Here is a 26,327-nt window from a genome sequence, read left to right as displayed (position 1 = left end):
TTAATCAGTGTCCTGTGAACTATGCGCTGCAGGATAAACAACTGGGACCTTAGTGTGTTAAGCCTGCACACTTCCAAGAACCAGCAGCACACAGCCTTTTGATTTCTCAGGCTGATGAATTGTTAAATATATCTTTAGAGAATTTGACATGGTAAGCTTTTTATTTTAGCAAGGGTATACAGTAAAGGGAATGACACAAACGTTTAAAAGAACAAATTTTTAAACTGAAAAAAAAAAAAAAACCCAAAACTTTTGAAGTCCCTAGCCTGTCCTTTTCTTTTTTCTGTTTTGCCTCCGCCTGGCACCCACCCTCTGCTGGTCTTTCAGGAACTGTGGGGATAGACTTCTAGGACCAAGCTTCCTTGACCTTGGATTCAAGTCCACGGAGCACAGCTCACACACACTGACCCCCACCCCCCACTACTGATGCCAGATGGGTGTCTTTCTCTTCTCTTCAAATGACACAGCCCGCCCCTACCCCATTTCCACCGACTCACTACCACTGTTACCTTTGACAACAAAAGGTTGCAGACCACTAATTGAGACCCTCATTTACAGATTCTCTTGTTCATTTCTTCTCCTTTAACTTGCCCATATTTAATAAAAATTTAATTACTAAAAGCTCCTTCAAGGTACAAAGCTACTTTATTTGGACAAAGTTTGCTACATACACAGAAAAGCTCAATATGCATTTCCAGCCAGCCCAATCCCAAGCACTTGGTAATTACAGCCAAAGCTTTAGAAACTCTTACTGAAGACACAGACCCTGTTCACAGGAGTTTTACACGTGGAAAACAAACAAGTATTCTAAGAATACCTGCACATTACATGAAAAGTAAAAATATTATATATACTTTAAAATTTTACTCAAAAAATAATTTCAAACTATTAGGTTTTAAATACTGAGACCACTTAATATTTATTAGACCAAGAATCAGAAAATTATTACACACAATATATACTCTTTTACACAAAATATATTTGCACGTTTCTGAAAGCTACTTGTAAAAGTTTTTTTTTTTTAAAGTAATATCACACTTTGCACGTCACGGTAATATGATAATGTTCTTAAGGGATACTTTTTTTTTTTTTTAAAGTAAGACACACCAGGATAGTTAATGTGGGTTCATGGTTAACCTGAAATTTGGCCTATTTTTTGACAAATCTTGCTTTCAAGGTCCTATGGACATGATGACTTTCTCTGCACATGATCTGCTTTGACTAGATCTGGGGGAGGACACAAGGATCTCTTCAAGTACCTCATTATCTCATGACCCCAGGAACCAGCAAGCTTACAGACAGGTCAGTTGGGGTTCTCCCTGTGCCTAAGGCACCGTGAGGTCTATTCCTGGCCTCACGAGAATCAGGTGGTGCAGAGGAAGAGGGGACCGCCACACTCAGCAGAGTGCCCAGCACAGGGCAGAGGTACAAAGGAGACTGTCAACACCACAGCTAAAAGGCTGTATTTTAAATACAGTGCTGTGAATTTATATACGCAGACCTTATGCAGCCGAGAGCCCCAAGTCTAGATTTGTTTTATTTCTACACCAGAATGTGCAGGAAGGGAGATGGAAATGAAAGGACACAAGTGGACTCTTACAGTAAGGCAACTGCCAACCTCCCATCGTGGCCAGAACAAAACAGGACAATGGGAAGGAAGAGGCCTGAAATGGTGTGGTTTTAATTCTATCTTGACCTAACCAAGGGGCTAACATTGGGCCACATTTAGAAGAGCTGGAAAGGAAATGTAACACAATCACCTGGAAGGGATAAGCAGGACGGATTTAATAGGATGCTGGAATCCTATATGCTCCATGTTTTCCTCACATTTAAGTCAACGGTGCCGACAGAGAACAAGCATTAGGGGCACAGATGAGCTCAGGCTCCTTTCTCAGGGGACTTGAAAGGCACATGGGAGACAGATGTCGTAAAAGCCCCAAACACTATATTCCAAGAGGAAATTTAAAAACACCTTCAAACCCAGAATACATGATGTCTAGCTTTCAGTCGAGTGCAATGACCCAGGCTCCCTCCATCAGTGTGCGTCCTCAAGAGCAGACTGTTCTGACAGAAATGCGTTTAGAGGCCAGAGTGTATTATTTCTTATATTCAAGATACATTTTATGAGGTGGTTTTCTCTCTCTAGGTCCAGTTCATAACACAGTCAAACCGGTTCATGTACAAAAGCAACGCAGTGTAAGGTGTTTCCAGAGTGTGCTGCGCAGTCAATCTGCCGGTGCTCTTCCATCTCTTTACTCAGTCCCCAAATTAGTTTCTTCACATTTCCTGATTTTTCAAGGATGATCTTCTCAGCGAAGCTGTATTTTGTAGGAAAGTCCCAATGAACAACATAACAAGCAGGGGATGGGATTCCAAAATGAAGGTTAGAGCCACTCAAATACAATTTTCTGTCAAAACACATTTCTAGTAAGATAAATCAAATGTATCCATTCTGTGTCAAAATATGAACTGAAGACAGTTTTGTCTAATCTTATAAATGGCTTAATAAGGTTCAGAAACAATTATAGATTCAGGAACTTGAAAGGAGTTAAGAATGAATTATCTGGGAATCTCAACGATTTTCCTGAAAATGTGTTATAAATTTCAGAGTCACAAAGTAACAGAATCCCAAGTTCCCAGGTACTATGTTAATTTGAAGTACACATTTTACACCATTAATGTGACATCCTAACACATGAGGAAAAAGTCACACTCAGGCAGAAAACCTTTATAACAGAGATCTTAAAAGAAATATGCTCATTTAAAAAACAGAACATTAATATTCAACTTCCTATGGAGTAGGAAGGTACTGGCTGGGAGGCTGGGCCACACCTTCAGGCCTCAGGCCCTACTGTTACCACTGTACTTGTGGGGCAGCTCTTTGCGGACAGTGTTTGCTCCATTATATCACAAAGCTCTGGGCCTGCGGCTTCAGTTCAATGTGTAAGGCAGTAAGTGTCCTTCAAGATTTGAAGGTCCCTTCAAAGGCGACAGAGAACTCCTGACAGAGAGTGACAATAAAGTCAGAGCACGGTCAGAAGAAAAACAAAGATGATCTTTTAGATCAGGGCTTCCTGACCTGACAACCAAGGGCAGCCCCCCCACCCTCAGAAACTGCTGTCTTGTTGGAGAAAGGATCCATAGTTACCTTAGGATTTTCAAAAGGGGGTCGAAACGTACCCAATTTACGAAGACCTGTGTTCCTCCCTGGGTAAACTGAGTCAGGTTTCTAAACTTTCACAATGATATGCCAGACTATGGAGCACGGTGACCCAAGAAGGTACACATTTTCCCACTAAAATTCTGTTACAGTACAACTAAGGACAACATTAAACAAATGTAAGGTTTTACTTAGGAGTTTCTAGAAAGCAACCATCAAATACTGATTATATTCATGCCATCAATTCTCTATTATGCTCTGTATCCTACATTACTTTCTAAAGTTATACAATAGGGACAAAAGATCCATTTTTTATTATGTTTTCTCTAAGATCGAAGATACTTATCTTGAATTATGTTCATCTTTGAGTTGCATACCCATTTATAACACACTAAAATAAAAATCAAACTCATTGTTAGGAAATACCTTAATATTTCCCCAGATCACTTGCCACTAGCCTTAAAATGCTACCGCCTGCTAGCGTGAACTACCCAACTGAGTACCAGAACGCCTGCTGTCCTGGGATTTCATGTACCACCTCATCATCTCCAGGAACTTCATTTCCTTCCCTTATTACACCGAGGTTAGCTGTGTAAGGGTTTATCCCCCACCCCCACCACCATTTTTTATTCTTGGGCTCTTACATTATTCCCTCTCTTGGGTCTCCTTCCTTTGTACTCAAAGTGTTCAGAATCTAAGGAGGCTTTTAAAATATTCATTCCAGTAGAGACCAAGTTTTTTCCTGCCTAATTCCTTCTGGGTATATCAAATGCTGAAGCCCAGTCAACACTGTGGCTAGAATTGGCTAAGAGGAAACACCTCTATTGACAAAAGTATCACAGAAGGAGAGTTTTTTTAAAAGCCAGTTGTAACGCGAAAAGTACAGCAAATAGGCAACATACATTTAAATTAAAATGTAACTTGATTTTTAAAAATCTTATTTTTTCTTTGTGACATCTATTAAATATATTATCAGTCAAATCCTCTTAAAACAAAGCAAAGCAAAGGGGTGGGGGTGCTACAGTGTATCTTATTTAGCTTCTAGAAGCCTTTTAATAGAAAACATTATGAAAATTTTGGTCATACACAAACTTCCACATTATTGGTTAATCTACAAATAATAAAACTTGCAATAAACAGATACATTAACATTCTACTGAGCTCCCTACTGCTCAGTCTCTATAGCTCCTTGAATTCTCCTCAGCCTTTCCCTAGGATCCTTTTTCAAGCTATTCTAAACAGTCTTAAAAAGCAATCTTTCCACAGTATTGGTCGACAGATAGGGAGGCTGCTGTATTTGACTATCAAAATAACTACCCATGACGTTCCTCAATCTCTTCATCTGAGCATCTCTTCATCTGAGCAGTCAACCACGGACGCACCCAAGGACTGTCTGACTCCCCTGTCAGAAAGCAAGTTCTCCAGCTACTCCTCTGGCCAAGCATAGCCTAGTTCACATTCTGGGCCTACAGGACAGTGAGCCTCTGGTTTTAAATTGGTGTGCTCAGGTCCCTGGAATAGAGCTAACTTCCGAATTTTTAAGGGGAAGTATTCCTTCTTGGAGATTCAAGTTTTGTTTTTCTCCTTTCCATTTATACTGTCTACCTCTTGGCCATCTTACTTTCCACTAATTAATGCACCCAACAATAGGGAGAGAGGGAAGAGGTGAAACAGAACAGCTCTCTTTCCTCCTCATTAGCACTTCTGTCCTACATAATAATATCCAATTCGAAAGTCAGCAGCATCTGGTCACAGTGTATTTGGATATAATTTACATATTCTAAGACAGACCATTCTGAGGTCATTTCCAGGCTGAAATTCTGTAATTACTACTACCTCTGGGATTGCCACTTGATCTCCCCCTGATCAATAATTACCTCTGATCTCAGTGCACAGCAAGGTAGATAAAAAGGAAAAGGAGCTGACCAAATTGGCATGGTAATGAGGATTACATGAACTGCCTGGGAAAACACGGGGTCTGTAAAAACCCCCAAATCTTCAAAATATAACTGTCTCCAGGGAATGACACTAATACTGATAGATGAGAATTTGAGACATGCATGTCAACTTAGAAACACAAAATTATAATACCTATTCTTTTATATACTTTTTTATTAAATCTACTAATTCACCTAGTAAGTCATTATATACACAAAACAATAATTTCCAGAGTTCCTAAATATTTCCAACATATTCAACTTAGGGATCCAAGATTCTGAACATGCCATCACCAAAAAAAATTGCAAACCTAAAAAACAAAAAGGAAAAAAAATTAAACAATGTCAAAAGGAAAAAACTTTTTTAGAAAAGGTCAATATTTACTTTTATAATTTTCAAAACAACATTTTTAAGTTAATGTTTCTTTCTCATCTTATAGTTATAAGCTCTTAAGTCTAACAGTAAAGTTTTGCTTAGAAACAAGGCAGTTTACTTATTAAAAAAATATTAAACTATACTCATACATATCACCTATTTAATATTTACTGGATCCAAATATCTTCACATTTACAGTTTCAGGCTTTAAATTAAAGTGGCATTAGTTCTAGATTTTCTTTTAAAAGCTATCATTATGGTGACAGACATTCAGATGCATAAATGAAATTACTGACTGGGTTCTTATATAACACATGCCTTTGGAAACCATGTTTTTAGCCAATTAATAGTGGTTAAAGTCTTTGTACTTTTATCCCATTAACTCTTAGCACATGAAATAGAAAAGATGACCTTCAAAGTTCTTCTAACCTCAAAAAGGGTCAATGTAGATAGGATTTATTTGAAAAAAAAATTATTTGGGTAAACATAAGAAACAAGAATTTCAAAAATTAAGAACAATCAGTACTTATTTCTCATTAAAGCATTAACACACAAAAGTGAACTATATGAACAATTCTCCTACTATAGGCTTAAACACGATGCTTTTTAGATTAGCCTCTTTAATTTTTCCATAGAAAAGCAAAATTCAAAATTCACATTTCAGAAGAATAAAACAACACATCAGCAGATACGGAAAACAAAGAAACGACCTGTTGTGTACTGTTTCTCTTTAGGACAAAGCTAGACTGACTTACTTAAGTATAAACTGAGATCACAGATATAAAATCATTACACTCCAGTCAACCTAAATAGTGCCTGGGTTTACATGGCACGTGAGTAAGTCTATCATCACAGAAAGCCATGAATACAGATAAAAATACATTTTAAAAATGTAAGTCACTCTCGACATTGGAGAAAATACTGTTTGTAGAGAAATGAGGAAATGCAGAAGTAGAGCAAGAACTGAGCCCCTGGAAGAAAACAGGAAAATAAGTGTGACTTTTAAAAGTACATTAATGTTGTCACGGTTCTGTAGACTCTGCCCTGTCTCATCCTCTGGAATGGGATGACGATCTCATTTTCTTGGCAGGCCATCAATTAAATGTATAATTTAGGCTTAACAGAAGTAAATTTGTGACATTGTTTTTGCTATGAACGCTGTTGCGTGTAGTGCAAGATCAAATAACCACTTACTCTGAAAAGATGGCTTAATATAGAATCTGAACTCAAGCAAAGAACCTATTGGACTTCTATTCCCAGGGGAATTAAGCCTAGTAACTGCCTTCTAAGCTATGCGACATCATTATTTTAACAGGACATGGTCCACTGGAATAAACTTAATAAACAGCAGTATGCTTCAAAAACAAGTTTTACTGTAATGAAGACAAACAGTGCTATTCTCCTCAACTATAAAACAGATTCTGAACTAAGTTACCTGCAATAATTAAAGCAGAGTGAACTGATACCACTAACATTCTTCATAGGATTTTACATCTTAAAAAGAAAACAAAAAAGCATACAGAAGACATCAAAATTTTTTATGACAGCAAAAGAAAGCAGTGACAAGAACCCTTACTTTCTAGCCTGAAAAACTAAGTCTTCAGTCCTTTTGAAGAGCAAACCCTATTAGTTATCAAAGGAAGACAATTATTTCAATCTGCAAATTCCTAATGGCTTAGGTGTTACCACATGAATATTTTGTCACTAGTTAAGTAGATCACTAGAGGTCACTAAAAAGTTTAAACAACTCTAAAAGGCTTAATTAATAAGTCAATTTATACAACTCTTTACATTTGAACCAGTTTAGTTAGACTATATCAGCATGTTGTTTAATACTTTTTGTTCACAACTTAAGGGTTTTTTTTCCTTAAAGGGGAAGGAATTGGGATAAGAGAACAGACATGGAAAAACATGAAGGCCTCTCTTTCTCTTAGGTTTTGCCATTACCATTCTGTTTGAAGTGGTTTCGGGTCGAGGCGATCGCACACCTTCTAGTCAGAAATCAGATGGCCTCAAAACAACCTCATCTCAGTCTTAGGCCTCATGTCTTTCGCTTAGAGCTAAAAATAAAAATACATGTGAATGAACAAATGATCATGGAATGAAATCTCTAACATGACACTAAAATATATAAAATATCAGAAGCCATTTTTATCACAGAAAAATGAAAATGCACATATTTCTATCCAGAGCATCACAATCCTATTTAGGATGAAAGGAGGCTCTTCTTATTCCATCAGCTGCCAGGCGTAATACTAACAATGAGTAACGATGATAATTTAATACCAAAGCGGTTCTACAGAGCTACGCTCCTGAGATTCTGAAACGTTCCTTCTCTCTTTTTTTTTTACGAAGTTAAATATAAAAATATACCATTAATGAAGCTAATGACACTGGATAGCACTTGGATCTCTTTATGCAAATAAACCAAGGCAAGCAAAGAAAGTGTAATGCTTAACCAGAACAACGGGCTGGCCCTAGAAATACATGTTTCCCTATTTAGAAACTCCGAATTCCAACAGCAACGCTGCTAGTGCATGAAAAGTAACTTGTTTTCTACAATCAAAATAAGGCATTCACTCATTCCACAAGTACCGAATGTTTCTAAGCACTGGAACAGGAGAGCCGGGTTCCGGGCCTCAGCAAGTGGGATCCTCGCTTTCAATTTCCTGAGTTTTTGTTTCAACTCCGGGCTATCATGCTAAGGAGACAGAAATAAGGATTGTGGTGTTTCCATGAGAGGGAGGAGGGCAGTAGATATTCTATGACAAGAGAATGAGACTGCAGGATTTAAAACAAAATCCACTGAGAAGCCTAAATCTTGCGCTGCAAGTGACATCCAGCCATTATTTGGTCTCTGTAGTGTGAAGCTTGTATTTCCAAAATCCTCACGAATCCTGCAAATTAATTCTCCTCCACTTGGAGAGCACTGGTAGTTTCAATCCCAAATACAAACATCTCACACTATTTCGCAAGGTTAAATCAGCCAAGCACCTTCAAAAATCACTTAATGTAAGAGTCCTTCATTCAACTGAAGCCATAATTTAAAATTCAGAGGTTCTGCCGCCCAAGTTACACTTCAAGAATCAGCCCTAACTGTAGTGTAACGAAGACTAATAGCTTATGAGATTTTTTACACCATTCACATACTTCCATTATATAGAATTACTAAATTATCACTAGAGTCTACACTAACAACATTACTGTTTAATGCTTTGCATTTCTCTGCTGGATCTATGTATAAAAGCCTTTAATTTGTGGGAACACAGCACATTACCAAAAAAACATCAAAAGGAATCAATTTAAGCTCAATGTTCATCTTAAATCAAGAGTAGTAAACACTTTCCTGAGTTCGCTTATCTTCCGTAATTTTTCTTGTGAAGTCCAACTACATTTACCATCTAGACAAATGTGACAAAATTAAATTGTTTGACTCTGAAGTTTATAGGTTTCAGAGCCACTCTTTAAAGTAACAACTTGTAATTTACACTTAAATAATTAGAATAAAGAAGAAAAGAATTGTTTTGAGTTTTACCTAGGTTTTAGGTTATGGTTTGCATCAAGTGAAAATACTTTTTTTAAAAATCAATAAGCTTTGGAAGTTCATTTCCCACTGATATTCATAAAATGATTCTAACAGTTACATATTCTGATATATTCAAATTTTAATCAAGGAAAACTGAACGCTGGTCTTATTTATAAGCAGTCACTCCTCCTTCCTTTACCACAAGTGTCATAGGTATCTGCTCCTTTCAGTTTCAGTAAATTTCAGAGAAAACATAATTAATTGATAGATACACTTTTTCTACTTGATTCCTCGGACATTCACTTATCTGTAAATCCAGAAGTGTCCCCCAGCAACACAGAACCTATCCTTTAGCCCACAGCTCCTCTCAACTCGTGTTTGCTCCCATTCTTTGGCAAAAAACGAAAAGTAGCAAGAGGTTTCATCCGCCTTTCCAAAACTTGGATCTCTCCCCTAAGTAACTTTTATCTTCATTCCTTTTTGCCTCAGTGGTAGTCTGCTTTGTTTTACAAGTTACAGTCCTATGATTTCCCTGAACCAGTGCACGCAGCCCGGAGGAATGCAATGACAAACACCATGCCACTATCCTTTCCACACCTTTCACTACTCCCACTCTGATCAAGGGCTTTAATGATAAAGTAATAAGATTTTATGACTCAGAAGGCATGTTTTATAGCTTACTAAGGCAAGTACCCTTATACTCAGTCTTAAGCTATACTAATCATAAAACTCTACTTGTCACATCAGGAATGTCACAGTGAGGTCTCTCCTATAGTAAGATCAATGAATTCCAGTACGTTAGTTATAAATGTCAACAAATCACAGACCCAAATTTCTATAAAAATGTCTATTATTTTAAGAACATCCAATGTAAAATACATTCTCATGAAAATAATTTCCTTAGTTTAGACTGTTTTCTGTTTTTTAACAAAAATGGTTACATGATACACTAGGAGTGAACCTGCAACCTGATTATTATGGTCTCTTCTTAGAGTTTACTTTTGGCTCCTCGTACTTTACACATTCTAAGACCTCCCTTCTGACACATACACATCTCTCATCTCCTAATCTAAGCAAAAACCATAAACATGCTTTTTTTTTCCCTAATCATAAGCTGTTTATTCCTTGTACTGTTTAGTTATGGGAGCAGCCTTAATTTACATGGGAATCCTATAATAAATATTACTTGCACAGCTTTCCCAGTGCAACTCCATACTCTTTTACCTAAATGGTACTGTAAACACAAAATATTTATCAGACAGAAAACCTCAACTCTCAAATTTAAGGATTCTATGGAAAGAAGAGTGTGCTCAAAAAATGGTATTTAGGCCACAGTTAGCCATGTGGAAAACTTACGACTGGCTGGCTCTCTACCTTCATTCTTTAAGCCAAAATAAATTCCAGACAAACCACATTTAAAGTTAAAACATGAAGTTATAAATTTTTAAATTAATTTTGCAGTACAGGAAGGTCTTTAATCATAACATAAAGCCTAGGAGCCAAAAAACAAACAATCAAACAAAACAAATCCACAACTGATTTTTAAAAAAGCAAAGACCAAACAAAAAAACAAGTGCAAGCAAAAAATAAACAATAAGCCGAGGGAAATATTTGCAGCAAAAATTTAATATGCACAGAGTTTTTATAAATTGCTAAGAAAAAGACAGCCACTGAAACACAGGTGATGATTACAGACGATAAACTGGGAAATAAAAATAACCTGCAAATGTATGAAAGTATCTCTAAACTCACTCAAAATTTAAGAAATGCAAATCAAAATGAGATGCTTAACAATGGGTAATGATTATATTCAAGAGTGTGGGAAATAGGGCACTCAAATATACCACTGGGAGAGGTATAAGCAGATCCTAAATTTTTGAAGAACGATGGTAGTATCTACTAAAATTTAAAAACCCACATGCTTTTGACCCAGAAATTTGACTTCTAGGGCTAGATCCTTCAGACTGATATCTGTAGAGACTATTTACATACAAAAAAATGAAAGAAAAAATCTGGAAAACAATCACAGTGTCTGCCCAGTGTCCTAGCGTCCAAAAAGAAGCTGGTTAAAAAAGTTATTGCATCTCATAGAGCTATGGAAAGGCGTCTTAGATATACTATTAAGTGCACAAATAACATTACTGAATAGATATATGTCATTCTGTTCAAAAATAGTATTTTGTTTTCAAAAATAGTATTTTTTTAAAGGAATGCCAAGACAGGTAAGAAAGGAAGAAATGAGGGGCGCCTGGATGACTCAGTCCATGAAGCGGCCAACTGGCCAACTCCTGATTTCAGCTCAAGTCATGATCTCAGGGTCCTGGGATCGAGCTCCACGCAGGGCTCCGCATTCACTGGGGAGTCTGCTTGAGGATCCTCTCTCTCTCCCTCTGCCCCGCAACCGGCACACACACACACTCTCTCCCCCTCCCTCAAATAAATCTAAAAAAAAAAGAAAGAAAAAAAAGAAAAGAAAAGATGAAGGAAGAAATGAAATCTATGAAAAGTTACCCAACAAACTGTTAAAACATGAGAATGGGGGAGGAAGGACTTTTTACTTACCACTTTCTATATTATATACTATAGAGTATATAATTTTTGTAACACAAGTTATTATTCTACAATTAAAATGTTTTTCGGGGATGCTTTGCTATTTCAGAATTTTAAACTCTATACATTGATTTCTCAAAATGGAAAGAGATTTACAGTCTTGAGTCATGTGTCACCAGGCACCCGGTCAGTGTGAGGATTCGTATGAGGTCAGGACCACATAGGCATTCACTCAGCTTTCACCTGTGAAATTAACTGTCAGTGCCCCTGGGGCACTGTGCTTCTTAAACTTGGCCACCACTTGCTTCTTCTAAACGTTCTGCAATCTACACACCACACTGTGGTCTACACAGGACACTTTCACTCCTACTTGTATACATAAGGGGCAGGTTACAAGGTTCTGAATTTACCTTCACAGACTTAATGAGCTAACCAATAGCCCCCCGTGTGCCACAAAGTTAGTTATCAATTGTTTATCCTAATCTTCCACCCTACAGAGACACTGCCAGTCTAGTAAAACTGTGCTACTGTTACTGACTTCTTCAGTGATCTCAGACTCCACAAACCCAACTCCTTCGCAATGACAATCTTGCCGTTTTATGTGACGCCCACTTTACAGAGTATGTGAAACTGGTCAGGATTCCCAGTAAAACGTCACTTAAGAAACCCAGTCTCTCAGGTAGAGAACAAAGCAAAAAGTGCTACAAAATAGTATTCATACACTTAAAACATGGTCTTAACTCTACAATTACTCTCGCATTTGCCCCAACTGGCACTAACCAGAGATAGAATTCCTCAATTATTCAGCAAGATAAGTCATAATTACCCAGACAGGACCAGATTTTGGCACTTGAAGGAATCCTCTACCTCTAAAAGGGACACGGATCTACGGATATAACTCTGACAAGGCATTGTCTGACTGTGAACCACACTCACTGTTATGTACATAATTTTAAACATTTTTTCTTTTCTTTTCTTTTTCAGAGAGAGAATCTTAAGCAGGCTCCACACCCAGCACGGAGCTTGATGCAAGGGCTTGATTTCATGACTCTGAGATCATAACCCGAGCCAAAATCAAGAGTTGGACACTAAACTGACTAAGCTACCCAGCTGCCCCAAACATTTCCACTAATACTTTTCTTTAGCTATCAAGTCACTATAACTGAAAGTGTTGTGGCACTTATGAGTAGATTAATTCTTATATCTAATTTTCCTTGAGCCCTCACAAATAGATTCTTATTTCTGAATAGTTTCTCTCTCCTATTTAAGGATAAACAGGGATCTTTGAAGGTTGACTTGTTTTTAAGTCACATAACTCCTGTGGAGCCTTAATCCATTTACTTCTTCAGTTTGTCCTGGAATAGCTCCTTTCCTTTTGCCTACAGACACATTCAGATTTCCTGATCCTGGACCAATCCCTAATTCATTTCCTTGAATACATGACTCATTTCAGCTAATGTCCTTCCTCTTTTTCTTTACTGCTAATTGCCAAATTTGAAGAGTGATCTAGAGTTGGTTCATTCATTTAAAAATATTTCCTGAAAAATATTTCCTGACTGCGTGCCAGGGTCTAGGGATACAAACTGATATGGCTCCTCCCTCAGGGAGCTTATGGTTTCATTACACAGATAATGAGATATCTATGGGTGCGAGATGTTGTCATGAAGCAGTAACATTGGAGGCTATGACAGAGCATCAGCAGGGGACTGAATTTAGACTGGGCTGCACTCTGCACAAACTCAGCAGGTTCTTTTCAGTTCTTCTCTTCCTGGGCTAGGTGTTCCGGGATGTGCAGCTTATGTGGACTTATAGGGCAGCCCTGGTGGGGTCTCCTACAGGAAGTGGCATTTAAGCTGATAGCTAAAAGCTGAACAGGAATTGGCTAGGCAAAGAATAAGAGAAGCAGCATTTCAGGTAGAGGGGAACTAGCCATGTCGAAGTCCTTAGGAAAGAATACGGTGACCTGAGGATCAGAAAGAAGGGCAATGTGGGCAGAGAATACAGAAGAAGAGCAAACAGGTATGAGCCAGATCACCCAGTCTCAAACAGCACACTGAGGAATTGGGGTTTTAATCCAAGTGCAGGGGGACTGCATTTACCACTCTTCATCACCTAGCTCTTTGCAGCATGATTTCTACTCATACTATTCTCTAAACAGCTAGCCATAAGCTTTTAACACACAGAATCTTCTCTAATCTCAGCAAGTGACTACAGGTATACCTCAGACACACTGCGGGTCTGGTCCAGACTAGTGCAATAAAGCAAGTCAAACGACTTTTTTGGTTTCTGTGCATATAAAAGTTATGTTTACTCTATACTGTAGTCTATCAAGTGTGTGATAGCATTATGTCTAAAAAGGCAATATACACTGTACCTTAATTTAAAAACACTCTATTGCTAAAAAATTCTAACCATCATTTCAGCTTTCAGGGAGTCATAATCACTGATCACCGATCATCATAATAAATAAATAACAATGAAAAAGTTTGAAATATTATGAGGATTACCATAATGTGACACAGAAACACGAAGTGAGCAAATGCTGTTGGAAAAATGGCACCCAAAGACTTGCTTGATGCCGGGCTGCCATAAACTTTCAATTAGTTTAAAAAAAAAAAAAAAGCAGTTATCTGAGAGGTACAATAAAGTAAAAGCATGATAAAACAAGAAAGCTTGTTTTCAGCTTCTGAAATGGCTTCTAGCCTGAGCTTGAAAACATAAGCTGTCACGGACTCTTCTAACTTCTACTTCTCTCAGTATTCAGCTTAATGTTTTATACATAGTAGGTATTCAAAATCTGCACAAAGACAAATCAGTCTTGAAAGACAACAGACTGATGAAGTTTATCACAACATTGTAAGAATGTAATGGTATTTAATAAGATTCTCTATTAGAAGTATATCTGAGGGGCGCCTGGGTGGCGCAGTCGTTAAGCGTCTGCCTTCGGCTCAGGGCGTGATCCCGGCGTTCCGGGATCGAGCCCCACATCAGGCTCCTCCGCTGGGAGCCTGCTTCTTCCTCTCCCACTCCCCTGCTGTGTTCCCTCTCTCGCTGACTGTCTCTCTGTCACAAAAATAAATAAAATCTTAAAAAAAAAAAAAAGTATATCTGAAATAGCTTCAATTTAACTTATGGACTTGCCTTTTTTTTCTCTTGTAGTGATGAAATATTTACGAACTCCAGAAATTTCTTTAAGCAAACGCCCAATTACAATTTGATTAGTCCACGAACACAATGCTTGGATAGCACTGCCATTCTCTGCGCTCAGCACAGGGTACACGGCAGTGGTCTAGTTTTTCCATACTAGAATTATAAAAACTAGTCAGCTGACATCCAGGTAAAATGTACATTCCACTGAAAAGTATGACTACTCTGTTACAGAGAATACAAGCCAATGACATCTCACATTAAACTAGCCATCAAATCTTGCAAGTTATTCTATGTATGCTTTACATACAGACTATTCCTTTTGAAACTGTGGAATATACTGTTTCTTCCATTTTTGGTAATTTTAGCAAATGCTAAAAGTCAATGGCCACCACACTTACGGATTTTAGCAGGAAATTACCATACTTATGTTCTATTAAATGAAGATAAGTATCAACTATTTTCACCTTATTCTGGTAGGTAGGGCAAGATGTCAAATTTGCTAGGTTCAACATTTAATGGCTCTACGCACCTTCCATTAGAACTATTGGTACAGATTTAGAAAGAAATGTAAGATTTGTTTATTTTAAAAAAATATGTACTTCCTCAAACATGAGCTGTAGATTTTTCAGCTCTCTGCAGATCTTTTCTTTATGTCTACAGAAAGATCTGAACTGTGCCCAGAATCAGGCCATCATATAATTAAACTTAATTAGATATTTTCTTTACAAAGCAAATAAAAATGTACTTTCATTATTCCTGTATTAAATCCCCTACATTATGTGTCTTTATTTGTTTTAAGGTTATTTATTTATTGATTGATTTATTTGATGGAGAGAGACAGCGAGAAAGGGAACACAAGCAGGGGGAGTGTGAGAGGGAGAAGCAGGCTCCAGTGGAGCAGGCAGCCGGATGTGGGGCTTGATCCCAGGACCCTGGGATCATGACCTGATCCAAAGGCAGACGCTTAATGGCTGAGACACCCAGGTGCCCCCATTATGTGTCTTTAAAACCAAGAGTAAGAACTCTAGAAAGTTTAAATGTTTATTGAATGAAAAAATTCTCATCTACTTCATCCTTTGTTTTAAAATGGCTTAAAGACCAGTTTTTGCATATTTTGAAATTTAATCTGTATACACGTCAGAATGTTTCTGCTTTCTGATGTCTAGTTTTCTAGCACTAGATTAGGATGTTTATAGGCCTCTGGCGACTCCGTCGTGCTAATAGGACTGTGTTGTCTAGAAGAGATGATCATACTAACAACTGAAACCTCTAATAACTGGGTGGCACACCCTGACCGTGACAGGAAAAGGGCCCGTGTTTGGAACTGAAATAGAGACAGAAAATTGTGCCAGTGTTGCAAAACAGAATTATGCTCTCTTAATGTAAAAATGTCTATGATAAATTCATGCTCTATGAAGTACAGACCACGATATTTTTAATATTAACTTGACAGTGTTGAGTAATTGTGTCATGTTTGGGTAGTTCCCAACCATACAAGGACATAGTAATTAAGAATACTGATGCACAGTAAAAACTGTTAGTATTTTCAGGGTCTCAGTCAGTAACTGTGCTACAAAAGGCAGGAAATGAGAGGAATTCACAGACCTGAACTGCCTACAGTATTACCTCTTGCCCTCTCAAGTTCCACCCCTTTCAGCATCCTTTCTTTGAAAAGCAGCATATCCTTCCAGTCAGAAAGCTTCACAGTTTGTTCCGTTCCTCACTAGCCACATCCCCCTCTCTCCACTGGAAATGCTCCTTAGTGGAGGAGGGTTACAGCAGCCAGCAGAAGCCCCTCGTGGAATAACTTCAGTCTTCTAAACGGAATGACATATAATCATTTAAAAATGTGTTTATTATGAAAAAATTCCAACGTATACAAAAGTAAATAGACTAGTGCAATGAACCCTCAACTCAGTTTCAACAGCTAAACTATCAACATCCTGCCTTTTCTGTTTAACTGGTATCTCCACCCACTTTCCTCACTTCCCAACTAATGAGGATTATTATAGTTTCCCTTTTTTTCCAGAGGTAAAATTTACAATTAAGTTGTTTTTTTAAATACCATCTTAACCATTTTTAAAGTGTACAGCTTGGTGATATTGAGTATATCCCCGCTGTTGTGCCACCGCCACCCATCTCCAAAATCTGTTGCATCTTGCAAAACTGAAACTCTGGAGCCATTCAACAGCCCACAGCCCCGCCCCACTTCCCCCAGCAGCCACCTTCGCCCTTCTGTCTCTGAGAGTGTTGACTACTCTAGGACTCTCACACCAGTGGAATCAAACAGTATGTGTCCTTTTGTGCCTAGTGTCTTTCACTTTGCATAATGTCCTCCAGGGTCATGTGTTTGCTTTTTAATGCATCCTTCCTTTTTAAGGCTGAAGAATATTCATTCGTACATATGGGCCACGTTTTATCTGTGTATCCGTCAGTGAACGCTTGGCTTGCCTCCACCTTTTGACTATTATGAATAACACTGCTGAACATGAGTGTACAAACACTTTTTCAATTGTTTTCAATTCTGAGTATACAATGAGTTTTCAATTTTGAGTATACACCCAGAAGCAGAACTACTGGATCACATGGTAATTCTGTTTCAGTTTTTGAGGAACCTCCACACTGTTTTCCATAGCAGCTTGTACTAGTCCACATTCCCACCAACAGTGTACAAGGATGATAAACCATTATTTTTAAGACAACTGACACTTGACAAAAACTTTGAGTTTACAAAGCACTTTCATATACATTTTATTACATAATCCTTTCAAATACAATTGATTAGCTGGGAGTCCTATCTGTTGGCAAGTATTCAAGATCCTTAAAAATCTAGCACCGTTCTTCCCATATTTCCGAATAAATGTTTTCTTCTAATCAGACTGTTGTTTAAGCAGACTATATTACACAATATTAGATATGTAGCTCACTTAATGCTAAAAATATTAACAGTACGAGAATTAAAAGACCCAAATGAAAATATAAATATAATGAAATGATACTTGTGGCTCCCAAAGAAAAATTAACCTTAAAACAGCTATATCTTAACACACAGCCTTGACGGATACCAGGTACATAGTTATTAAATAACAGGTTTGTAATCATTCTTATCAAAGTCAGAAAAACACAGACTACTTCCAAGTAACAAAAATGGCATAACAGAATTACCAGTAAGGAACTCAAAATTAAAATAACATTTTTTGGAAAATTTTCTGGAAACACCCCATAAGGCGGCAAGCAATCTACTCCCAAGTTTCCTCAAATAAACAAACTGCCTCTTGGCATAATCTTGAGAAGTTTTAGCGCTGACAGTGTCAGCTTCCCAGGGAAAAAGTAAGGCAGGAAAAATAAACACCCAATTATACGCATTATTTAGTAATAAAATAAACAAGTTCACTAACACTCTAAAATTTAAATGATTAAAAGTACATGCCTCCACACAAAAATATTTACGGTATTTTTCTTGACAATTTGCTTTCAGTTGCCAACAACCTTCTGATTACAGAACTTAGCTCTTGTTGTGAAGTTAAATTGGAAAATGAAGTTTTGTTAAATGAGGGAATTCCATTTTAACAAATACTCTAATCTGCTTTTCTACTTCATGTTGGACAACGAACTAATGTGGACAAACTGCATGAAGATATGCCCCCCCTTTAAGACCACCTGCTACAAGGCAAAGCCTGATGAAGTTTCTTCAATACTATCACCAACCTCAAATCGGACCTAAGAACAGAAATATTGGCTGATACGTACATCGATCAAACATTCAAGTGCGCAAGAGTTTGAGATCCCTGACCATCACAAGATACATATCCTCTATATTTTACATTTTCAAAAGAACTCAATCTCCTGAAGAAATCTGAACTTGTGTTCTCTGCTCTGAGGGGCTGCTCGTCCTTCAAAGTTGTCACGGGCTTCCTGCTTCATCCTAGTAGGTATCCGCCCAAATGTTAACTCCTCAGGGAGGTCACCCTGACCAATCCATCTAAAAATCAAACAGCCCTTCCTACCATCACATCCCAATCAACCCAGAGCCCCTTCTTTGTCCTGCATGACTTTTCTTCCTAGCATAATTTACTGCTAACATTATACCATATTTTAACTTATTTATTTTCTATCTCCCCTACCAGCATTGATTCTAATTTCCTGGCATTTACATCTGAAACTATATTCTATAGTATAATCTTTCAAGGAAGAAAAAAAAAAACTTTAATGCTATTCTATTATCTCGAGGGTAGATCATTTAGTTTACTCATTTTACTCCAGCTGCAAAATAGCAGACCAGGATACTGCTACAGCTAAGTTTCTACCCTTAACCTCTGATGGACTCCAGATCATCAATGACTCTCTCAGTTCAGGGGTGACTCAGTATGAATGCAGTTACACCTCAATTAAACACAGAACACCACTGACTAGAAACAAGCACATATTTCATGTTTTCTGACAGAAGTCACAGGCAGAAGCTGGAGAAACAATTATTACAGGAGCTCCTCAAGAGAATTTCAATAAGTTTTTGTCAAAGCTCAAGACAGTACTATAACTGATCAGTAAACTGATCAAGTAATTATAAAAGCCAAACCCTGTGAGTCCAAGAGAGCACTTCAGGGTTCATTGAAATGAAGAGAAGTTAGGAGGGGAAAAAAGAGTTAAAAACATGATGGGGAAGGCAGGGTGGGTAAAGTGGGGTGAGCAGAAACTGGTGAGCAATCAGGCAGCACAGTAAGCCCATAGGGAAAGCTGGAAGCAAATGGAAGAGAGAAAGCAGGCAATGAACAAAAGCTTACGCATAGGATGGCTACATAACTTCCAGGGTCTACTTTATAAGGGAAACTCAAGGCCCTTGTAAAAAAAAAATAATAATAATAAATAAGACTTTCAAGTTAACAACAGGAAAACATTAAAGCCAGCGTGGGACCCTCTGCACTGCCCGTGAAACTGGCCCTGGGTATATGAGCTGTAGACCAGAGGCAACACAACCACTATTGTTCGAAGCAGCAAAAGGAGGGGAAGGCAAAAGCAAACCACCCACCTCTAAGTACAGTAGGCACTCACAGAGGCCACCGACACCCATGGTACAATTTACAGGACAGAGCAAGGCCAAAATAGGTCTTCAGGCATTTTCAGGTTTGTTTTTTAAATAAAAGAGGGTGGGGGAAGTGGTAACTTACCAACGGCTACTAACACAATTCCCTAGGTGAACAGGGGATTAATCATCACAGAACAAGAGGTTACTAGGCAGGAAATACCATTGATAAATTCTGGGGAAGGGGCATCATGAAAAGATCTGGAGATCAATATGGCTGCCTGAGAGCAAGAAGACAAGACCCATAAGTTAGAGAAATAGGGAAGACCTAAGATAAATTTTCTCCTATCGACTAATACTCAGGGTTAGCCATGGTTTAAAAAAATATATATCCTGCTAGGCAAGAAAACAGAGGAATCTGGAGTTGGACAAGGAAAAGTTTTAATACCAGAATGGGTCTTGGGAGAGTTAAAAAAAAAAAAAAAAAAAAAAAAACAGAATCTAAAACAAGGAGGAAAAAAAGAACCTCATGAAACTACCAGTTACGTTACCATTCCAGAAAACAAATCTGTTTACTTTGGAGTTCATCTTCCAATTTCTGAAATGTTACGATAATGTGCAGGAGCAGACTGTCATTTTTTTTTTAAACCGTGTATGTTAATTCATTTTCCTGATATCCTGACAGATTAAGCCAAAATGCTTCATGAGAAAAGAAAAACTAAAAAGAAAGAAAAAAAGAAGCTTCATAGTAACATGTGGACAGTCCCTCTTTCTTTGCCACTTTGCGTCATGTTAGGAATTCAAATCTGAATTTAAACCTTTTTTTGCCTTTATTTCTGATCTAAGACAACCCAATTAAACACTGCAAATGGTTAAATCTGATGTTTCTGGTAATGTCCACAATGTATAAAGGTAGATTCACTTCTATCTCATTTTTGTTTTTCAAATTATTTTAGCTTATTATCATCTTGAAATTCAAAGCGTAGAGAGACATCAACTTAATAATGAACTACTTATTTTGATCTCAAATAATGCATTTCCAACTTAGGAACTCAAATAGTACAAAATATTTCTAATAAATACCTACCACTACTATTACTTTCCAAAGCTGTCATTCCAATGTGTCTCTACAACATCCTCTATTAATAAGACTAGAATATTTGGTTCATTTTCCAAAAGGCAAAAAACTGAACTAAAAAGATTAAGATTCTTAACATTAAGAAAAAAACTTAAAATTAAGATTAAGATTCTTTACTAGAGTAAAACAAAACTTCTGACATCTACTCTAAAACACTTTCTTCTCTCCGTAAATCAGTCCACCTAACCAACAAAAATGTCTTTTATGCTAAAGCACAATTATGTCCTACCTCCTTCCCTCTGGAAACTATAAAGCAGCAGGCGACATATTTGGAAGAAGGAAAATAGGCTCTGTAAGGTGATGAGAAACAATGCTCCACATTCATCCCTCAAAACAGTGATCCTAGGAGAGCAAAGAAGGCACAAAATGGACAAGCTAAGTGGATCCCGACATCTTGTTTCAATTGTGGATTGCTCAATTGTTTTTAGAATGGGAAAGCCTGAATCTTTTAGTCAGAAAGAATCTAAGGTCATCTAGTCCAGACTTTCACCAATGCTGGAAACCCAAGTCTATTAAGTGTTTATTCAGTATTTGCTTAAACATTTCAGAGGACAAAAAGGCTGCTTCTTTGGAAAATCTTTTTTCCATTTCAGAGCAGCTCTGTTGGAAATCATTTTGGTCCTATACAATTTAGGAAAAATCAAAAACATTACATTAATTACTTCAAGTAAAGGCCAACTCATTGTTGTTTTTCATCGTTCAATAATAAATTCCAAGGTCACAAATCTCCAGTGGTTTGTTATTCTGGTCATTCAACATCAAAGGCCTAGGATCCTTTACTTGTTTTCACTCTGCCATTAGCACGCTGGTTTAGCTCTCCTTATGATTTCAAGATGGCTCCCATCATTCCAGGCTTCACATGCAGATATAATAATGTCCAATGTAAAAAAGATCATTTCTTCCCCTTCTGAATCATTTTATCAGAGAAGAATTTCTGTGTCTTAAGACCCCTGGCACACATCTTATTGGCCAGAATTGTACCTGGCCAATCACTAGCAAGGAAATGAGTCCATCATGATTGATTGAGAATGATCATTTGTCCCCTTGGAGCTGGGTTTTGCCTCTCTTGACAAATAAAGCTAGGCAGAAAGGGCACATTACTTAAAGTCAAAATTCCCTTGGAGGAAGGGAGGGGGAAAGGGCAGAGAGATGTATAGGTGATCCAACATCTGCTATGGGTACATGGCCTCAAAATCTTGTCTTTCATCAATTTCTACCTACTGTCAGTAGTTCTAATCTAATTGGAGAAATCCGTGTGTCTTAACAGCACTATACATTCTATCCATGCAAACAACTACTGTGCTCCCCTCCTCAATCCTAAACTCCTCTTCAGGTTAAATAGTCCCATTTCAGTGTACTGCACTACATAAATGACTTTATCTACATATTTTTACCACCTTGACCACTCTTCAGTTACCAACGTCCCTCACAAGATGCCCAGGACCCTCTTAAAATGTTTAGTACCAGTAATTAACTCCCATGTTTTATCAATGCCGTCTGACACTCTGCTGCTTCCCTGGGACTCTCCTCCTGACTTCCAATAAACTTGATGGAAACTATAAACCTCTGTTTTCTATAACCTACACTGTGTATTTGTGAAAAATGATATAGTCCAAAACTCTACACTTAACTATGCTATACTTCACCTTATTTTTGGCCTATCTTTCCAACCTAAGCAGGTGTTAAAATTATTTTAATTCTAAAAACTAATGTCTGCCACTTTCCTAGTTTTCAATTACAGAAATTTAAACTTAAGAAAAACTCACTGATGTTTATTTCACAGCTTTGCAGAAGCAGGGCTATGTCACTTGGGGAAAACGTTTTATTCTCACAAGAAGGCTTCTGGGATTGTACTAACTTGTTGAATTTCCAAGATTCCAGAGACTAATCCTCACAAGGTCAGCAAAATAATCTATTAGGTGTATTGAAAAGAGCCATTTCCCAGGGATGGATGGACTTTCAGTGGACTAACTAAAACCAGAATGTCAATTCAAAAATGTTAAGTGAAATTAGATCAGCCAAGGAACCAAGAGAAATTAGAGTCCTCTGGCCAATGCATTCCCACCTACCCACCCCGTCCACAGACAAACCATGGTGGAAATCAATATACAATCAAAATATACAGATAATTGAATCATTTGCTCAATGAATTCTTTCCACGCAGACATGCCACACAGGAAGTCAAATTATAATCAAATGTTTATTTAGTGAGCACAGAAATCAAAGCAAAAGAATCAGTTTCTAACATCTATTCAACAATACCAGGGTAATAATCTCATATATCATTCTTGGCCTAGAGTTATTACTCTAAGTATAACAAAGTATTAAACAGGGTACTGTGGCTGGTACTTGGATGTTAAAATATGCCTTGGTTACTTAAAGAAACTTTTTCCTCACAGTCCTACTTCTTAATTAGATGCACTACAACTCCACCAAGCTATGATCAAATGCAGATGACCTGGAGGTTAGCCTGTCTTAAGGCCTGGGAGTCAAATGGTTGAGTTCAAAGCCAACTCCTCCTTCTGGTAACTCTAAGGGAGAATCCCTTGCCTCTTCCAGCTTCCAGAGATCACATGCACTCATGGGCTCAAGGCCCCTTCTTCCACCTTCAAAGCAAACATCACTGGCAGTGTAATATCTTCAGATCTCTCTCTGATTCTTCAGGCTCCCTCTTTTACTTACAAGGCCCCCGTGTGATTACATTAGGCCCACCTAGATAATCCAGGATAATGACTGCATCTCCAAATCCTTAACTTAATCACATCTGCAAAGTCTCTTCTGGAATGTGAGGTAACATATTTATAGTTTCTGGGGATTAGGATGTGACATCATTGGAGGATCATGATTCTGCCCACCACAAAGCTGTTGTACTATAGTTCTAACCACTGATTTTATGTTAACTGGTTTAAATTGGTGAAGATATTCCATTTTATCTTGAAACTTCAATACTGTTAACTAGGGAGGACACAGCTATTTCCATGCACAGTTCATACTAAAATTAGGCTGCATTTTCTATTTCAGTTTTCAAACACAAAATGGCAGTTGTTTGATTCATCGATGGAGAAGAAAAGAAAATATAAGAGTCAGGCAATCATTAAAACCCTCAAAGCTATATCAATTAATATGAGAAAATTAAACTACTAAGAAATAAGCCAGAATGAAGTCAGTATGTAAATGCCAGCTCCAACAATTCCTCAACCTCAAGGGATCCTTCAAATCAGGGATCCTACCACCTTTTCATTCTCCCTATTCCACTCTCATCCTCACACCCTAGCTTAGGTCTCATAGTCCATTGTTAATAATCACTCTCCTCTCTCATCTCATGGTCCTTGGCTAGCAAAAACCCAACACTCCTCTATACAACTTTCTGTCCACTTCATGCCAGCCCCAGGACAATCTAACATGGTAGGAGAAAATCTCCATCACTCATCTCAAATGGGCCCTTTACCTAAAGCTGTCCTCTAATCAAACTACGTTTCCTTAATCCATCCTCTCTCTGAAACCCTGTACTTCCTTCTTCCCCACCCTTACTCTCAGCTGCTTCCTATTTCACTCAGCACAGAGAACTTCCATCAGATCCTATCTCATCATCTTCCCACTGACTTACAGCATACCCTTATACTCTCCCTTCCCTCCTGTTTGTCTGGATTGATTGCCAATTGCTTCACTCTACCTCTGATCTCCCCTTCTCTTACAAACTCGAGGCTGCAGCCCCAGCAGTCCTCACCTCTCTCCTGCTTCATCAAAGTTTTCCTCTCTTGTAGATCATTTCTATAAGCATACAAACAGGCTGTGATTCTTCCCATTATACTCACCGCCTCCAACCACCTCCCTCCCACCTTCTCCTGAGCCCACACACCAAGTGCTCACCCTCAACATGCAGCAAAAACTTCTTATCGAGGTCATCAAGAATCTTTACATGGCTAAATTTAATGTCTCCATAATACTCTGTCTCCATAATACTTGACCATCAATCTCTCTCCTATGAAACATTTTTCACATTTCACTTCCAAAACACCACACCCTTCCGGTTTTCCTTCTACCCACTGGCCAGGCCTTCTCATTCCCCTCTGTTAGATTCTTCTCAACTCCCTAACCCCTAAAAGTTAGTGTCCCAGGCCTCACTGTCTACATTCACTCTCTTGGGGAAGTTTTTAGTCTCAGGACAACTCAGATCCCTGTCTCCAGCCTCCTATAAGACAAGTAGGTCCCTCAACAGGTTCTCTTAGATATCAAACAGGCATCTCTGTGTATCCCAAACCAACTTCCTGAGAATTCCAGACCTGCTCCTCACAGTCTTTCTCAGCTGAGTATATGGGAACTCCATCTCATCAAAAACCTTAGTTGTCATCCTTGAAAACTTTCTTTCCTTCACATCCACCACCATATCACACCGGGAGACCAAATTAGCTCTCCCTTCAAAATATATCCAGAATCTGATCACTTCTTACCACTGTTAACATCTTGAGCCAAGCCATCATCATCTCTTAGGTTACTGCAACAATCTGCTTCCACTCTTGCTCCCCTTGTTTAATACATGCTGGGGTGCCTGGGTGGCTCAGTTGGTTAAGCACCCAACTCTTGACTTCGGCTCAGGTCTTTATGATCTCAGGATCCTGGGATCGAGCCCCAAGTTGGGCTCCTCACTTAGAAGGAAGTCTGCTTGTCTCCCTATCCCTCTGCCCCTCCCCCTCCCCCACTAGCACTCTCTCTAAAATAAAGAGATCTTTAAAAAAATAAAATAAAATATTTAATACATGCTGTTTCTTTTTTTTTTTTTTAAGTAGGTTCCATGCCCTTGCTGGGTCTTGAACTCATGACCCTGAGATCAAGAGTCACATGCTCTACCAACTGACCCAGCCAAGCGCCCCCCATGCTATTCTGAATGCTTGTGTCCCCCCAGAATTCATTATGTTGAAATCCTAACCCCCAAAGATAACAGTATTATGTCAGACATTTGGAGGGTGATTAGGTCATGAGGCTGGAACCTTCATGAATGGGATTAGTGCTCTTACAAAAAACACTCCACAGAATTCCTGCACCCTTTCTGCCATGTGAGCACATAGCAAAAAAGTGCCTACTCTATTTTTTTTAAGATTTAAAAAAAATGTTTTTTGGAGAGGGAGGGGGGTAAGCAGGAGAGGGAGAGGGAGAGAAAGAACCTTCAGCAGCCTCCATGCCCAGTGAAGAGCCCGACACGGGGCTCGACCTCACAACCCTGAGATCATGACCTGAGCTAAAGTCAAGAGTTGGACACTTAGCCAATGAGCCACCCAGGTGCACCAGACTTTTTTTTAAGTAATCTGTACACCCAACGCAGGGCTCAAACCCACAACACCCAGATCAATAGTTGCATGCTCCACTGACAGCCAGCCAGACGCCCCAGGTGCCTGCTTTAAACCAGGGAGAGGGCCCTCACCAAAACATAACCATGCCAGCACCCTGATCTCAGACTTCCAACCTCCAAAAC

At 38.4% G+C, this 26,327-nt stretch overlaps 1 protein-coding gene across 2 annotated transcripts in view; it reads right to left on the bottom strand.

Moving 5' to 3' along the window:
* Positions 1-626: 626 nt before the first annotated feature.
* The window catches only part of XKR6 (XK related 6), a 91,031-nt gene continuing 65,330 nt past the window's right edge, over positions 627-26,327 (bottom strand). Inside the window, exons 2-3 of one of the 2 annotated variants that reach the window (XR_015726538.1) lie at positions 7,421-7,533; positions 627-5,408 (exon numbers count right to left, since the gene is read on the bottom strand). Coding sequence is in view for 1 of the 2 variants with exons in the window: in XM_087866596.1 (XP_087722722.1) it covers positions 5,360-5,408 (49 nt within the window). In the remaining variant the exon portion in view is untranslated. The remainder of the gene's footprint in view (positions 5,409-7,420; positions 7,534-26,327) is intronic. The other variant, XM_087866596.1, reaches the window with a different exon arrangement.

This window comes from Ursus americanus, chromosome 13 (genome assembly GCF_024610735.1).
Source record: "Ursus americanus isolate L20-20 chromosome 13, mUrsAme1.1.p, whole genome shotgun sequence".
Taxonomy (NCBI): Eukaryota; Metazoa; Chordata; class Mammalia; order Carnivora; family Ursidae; genus Ursus; species Ursus americanus.
This window is presented reverse-complemented; position numbering and strand designations above follow the sequence as displayed.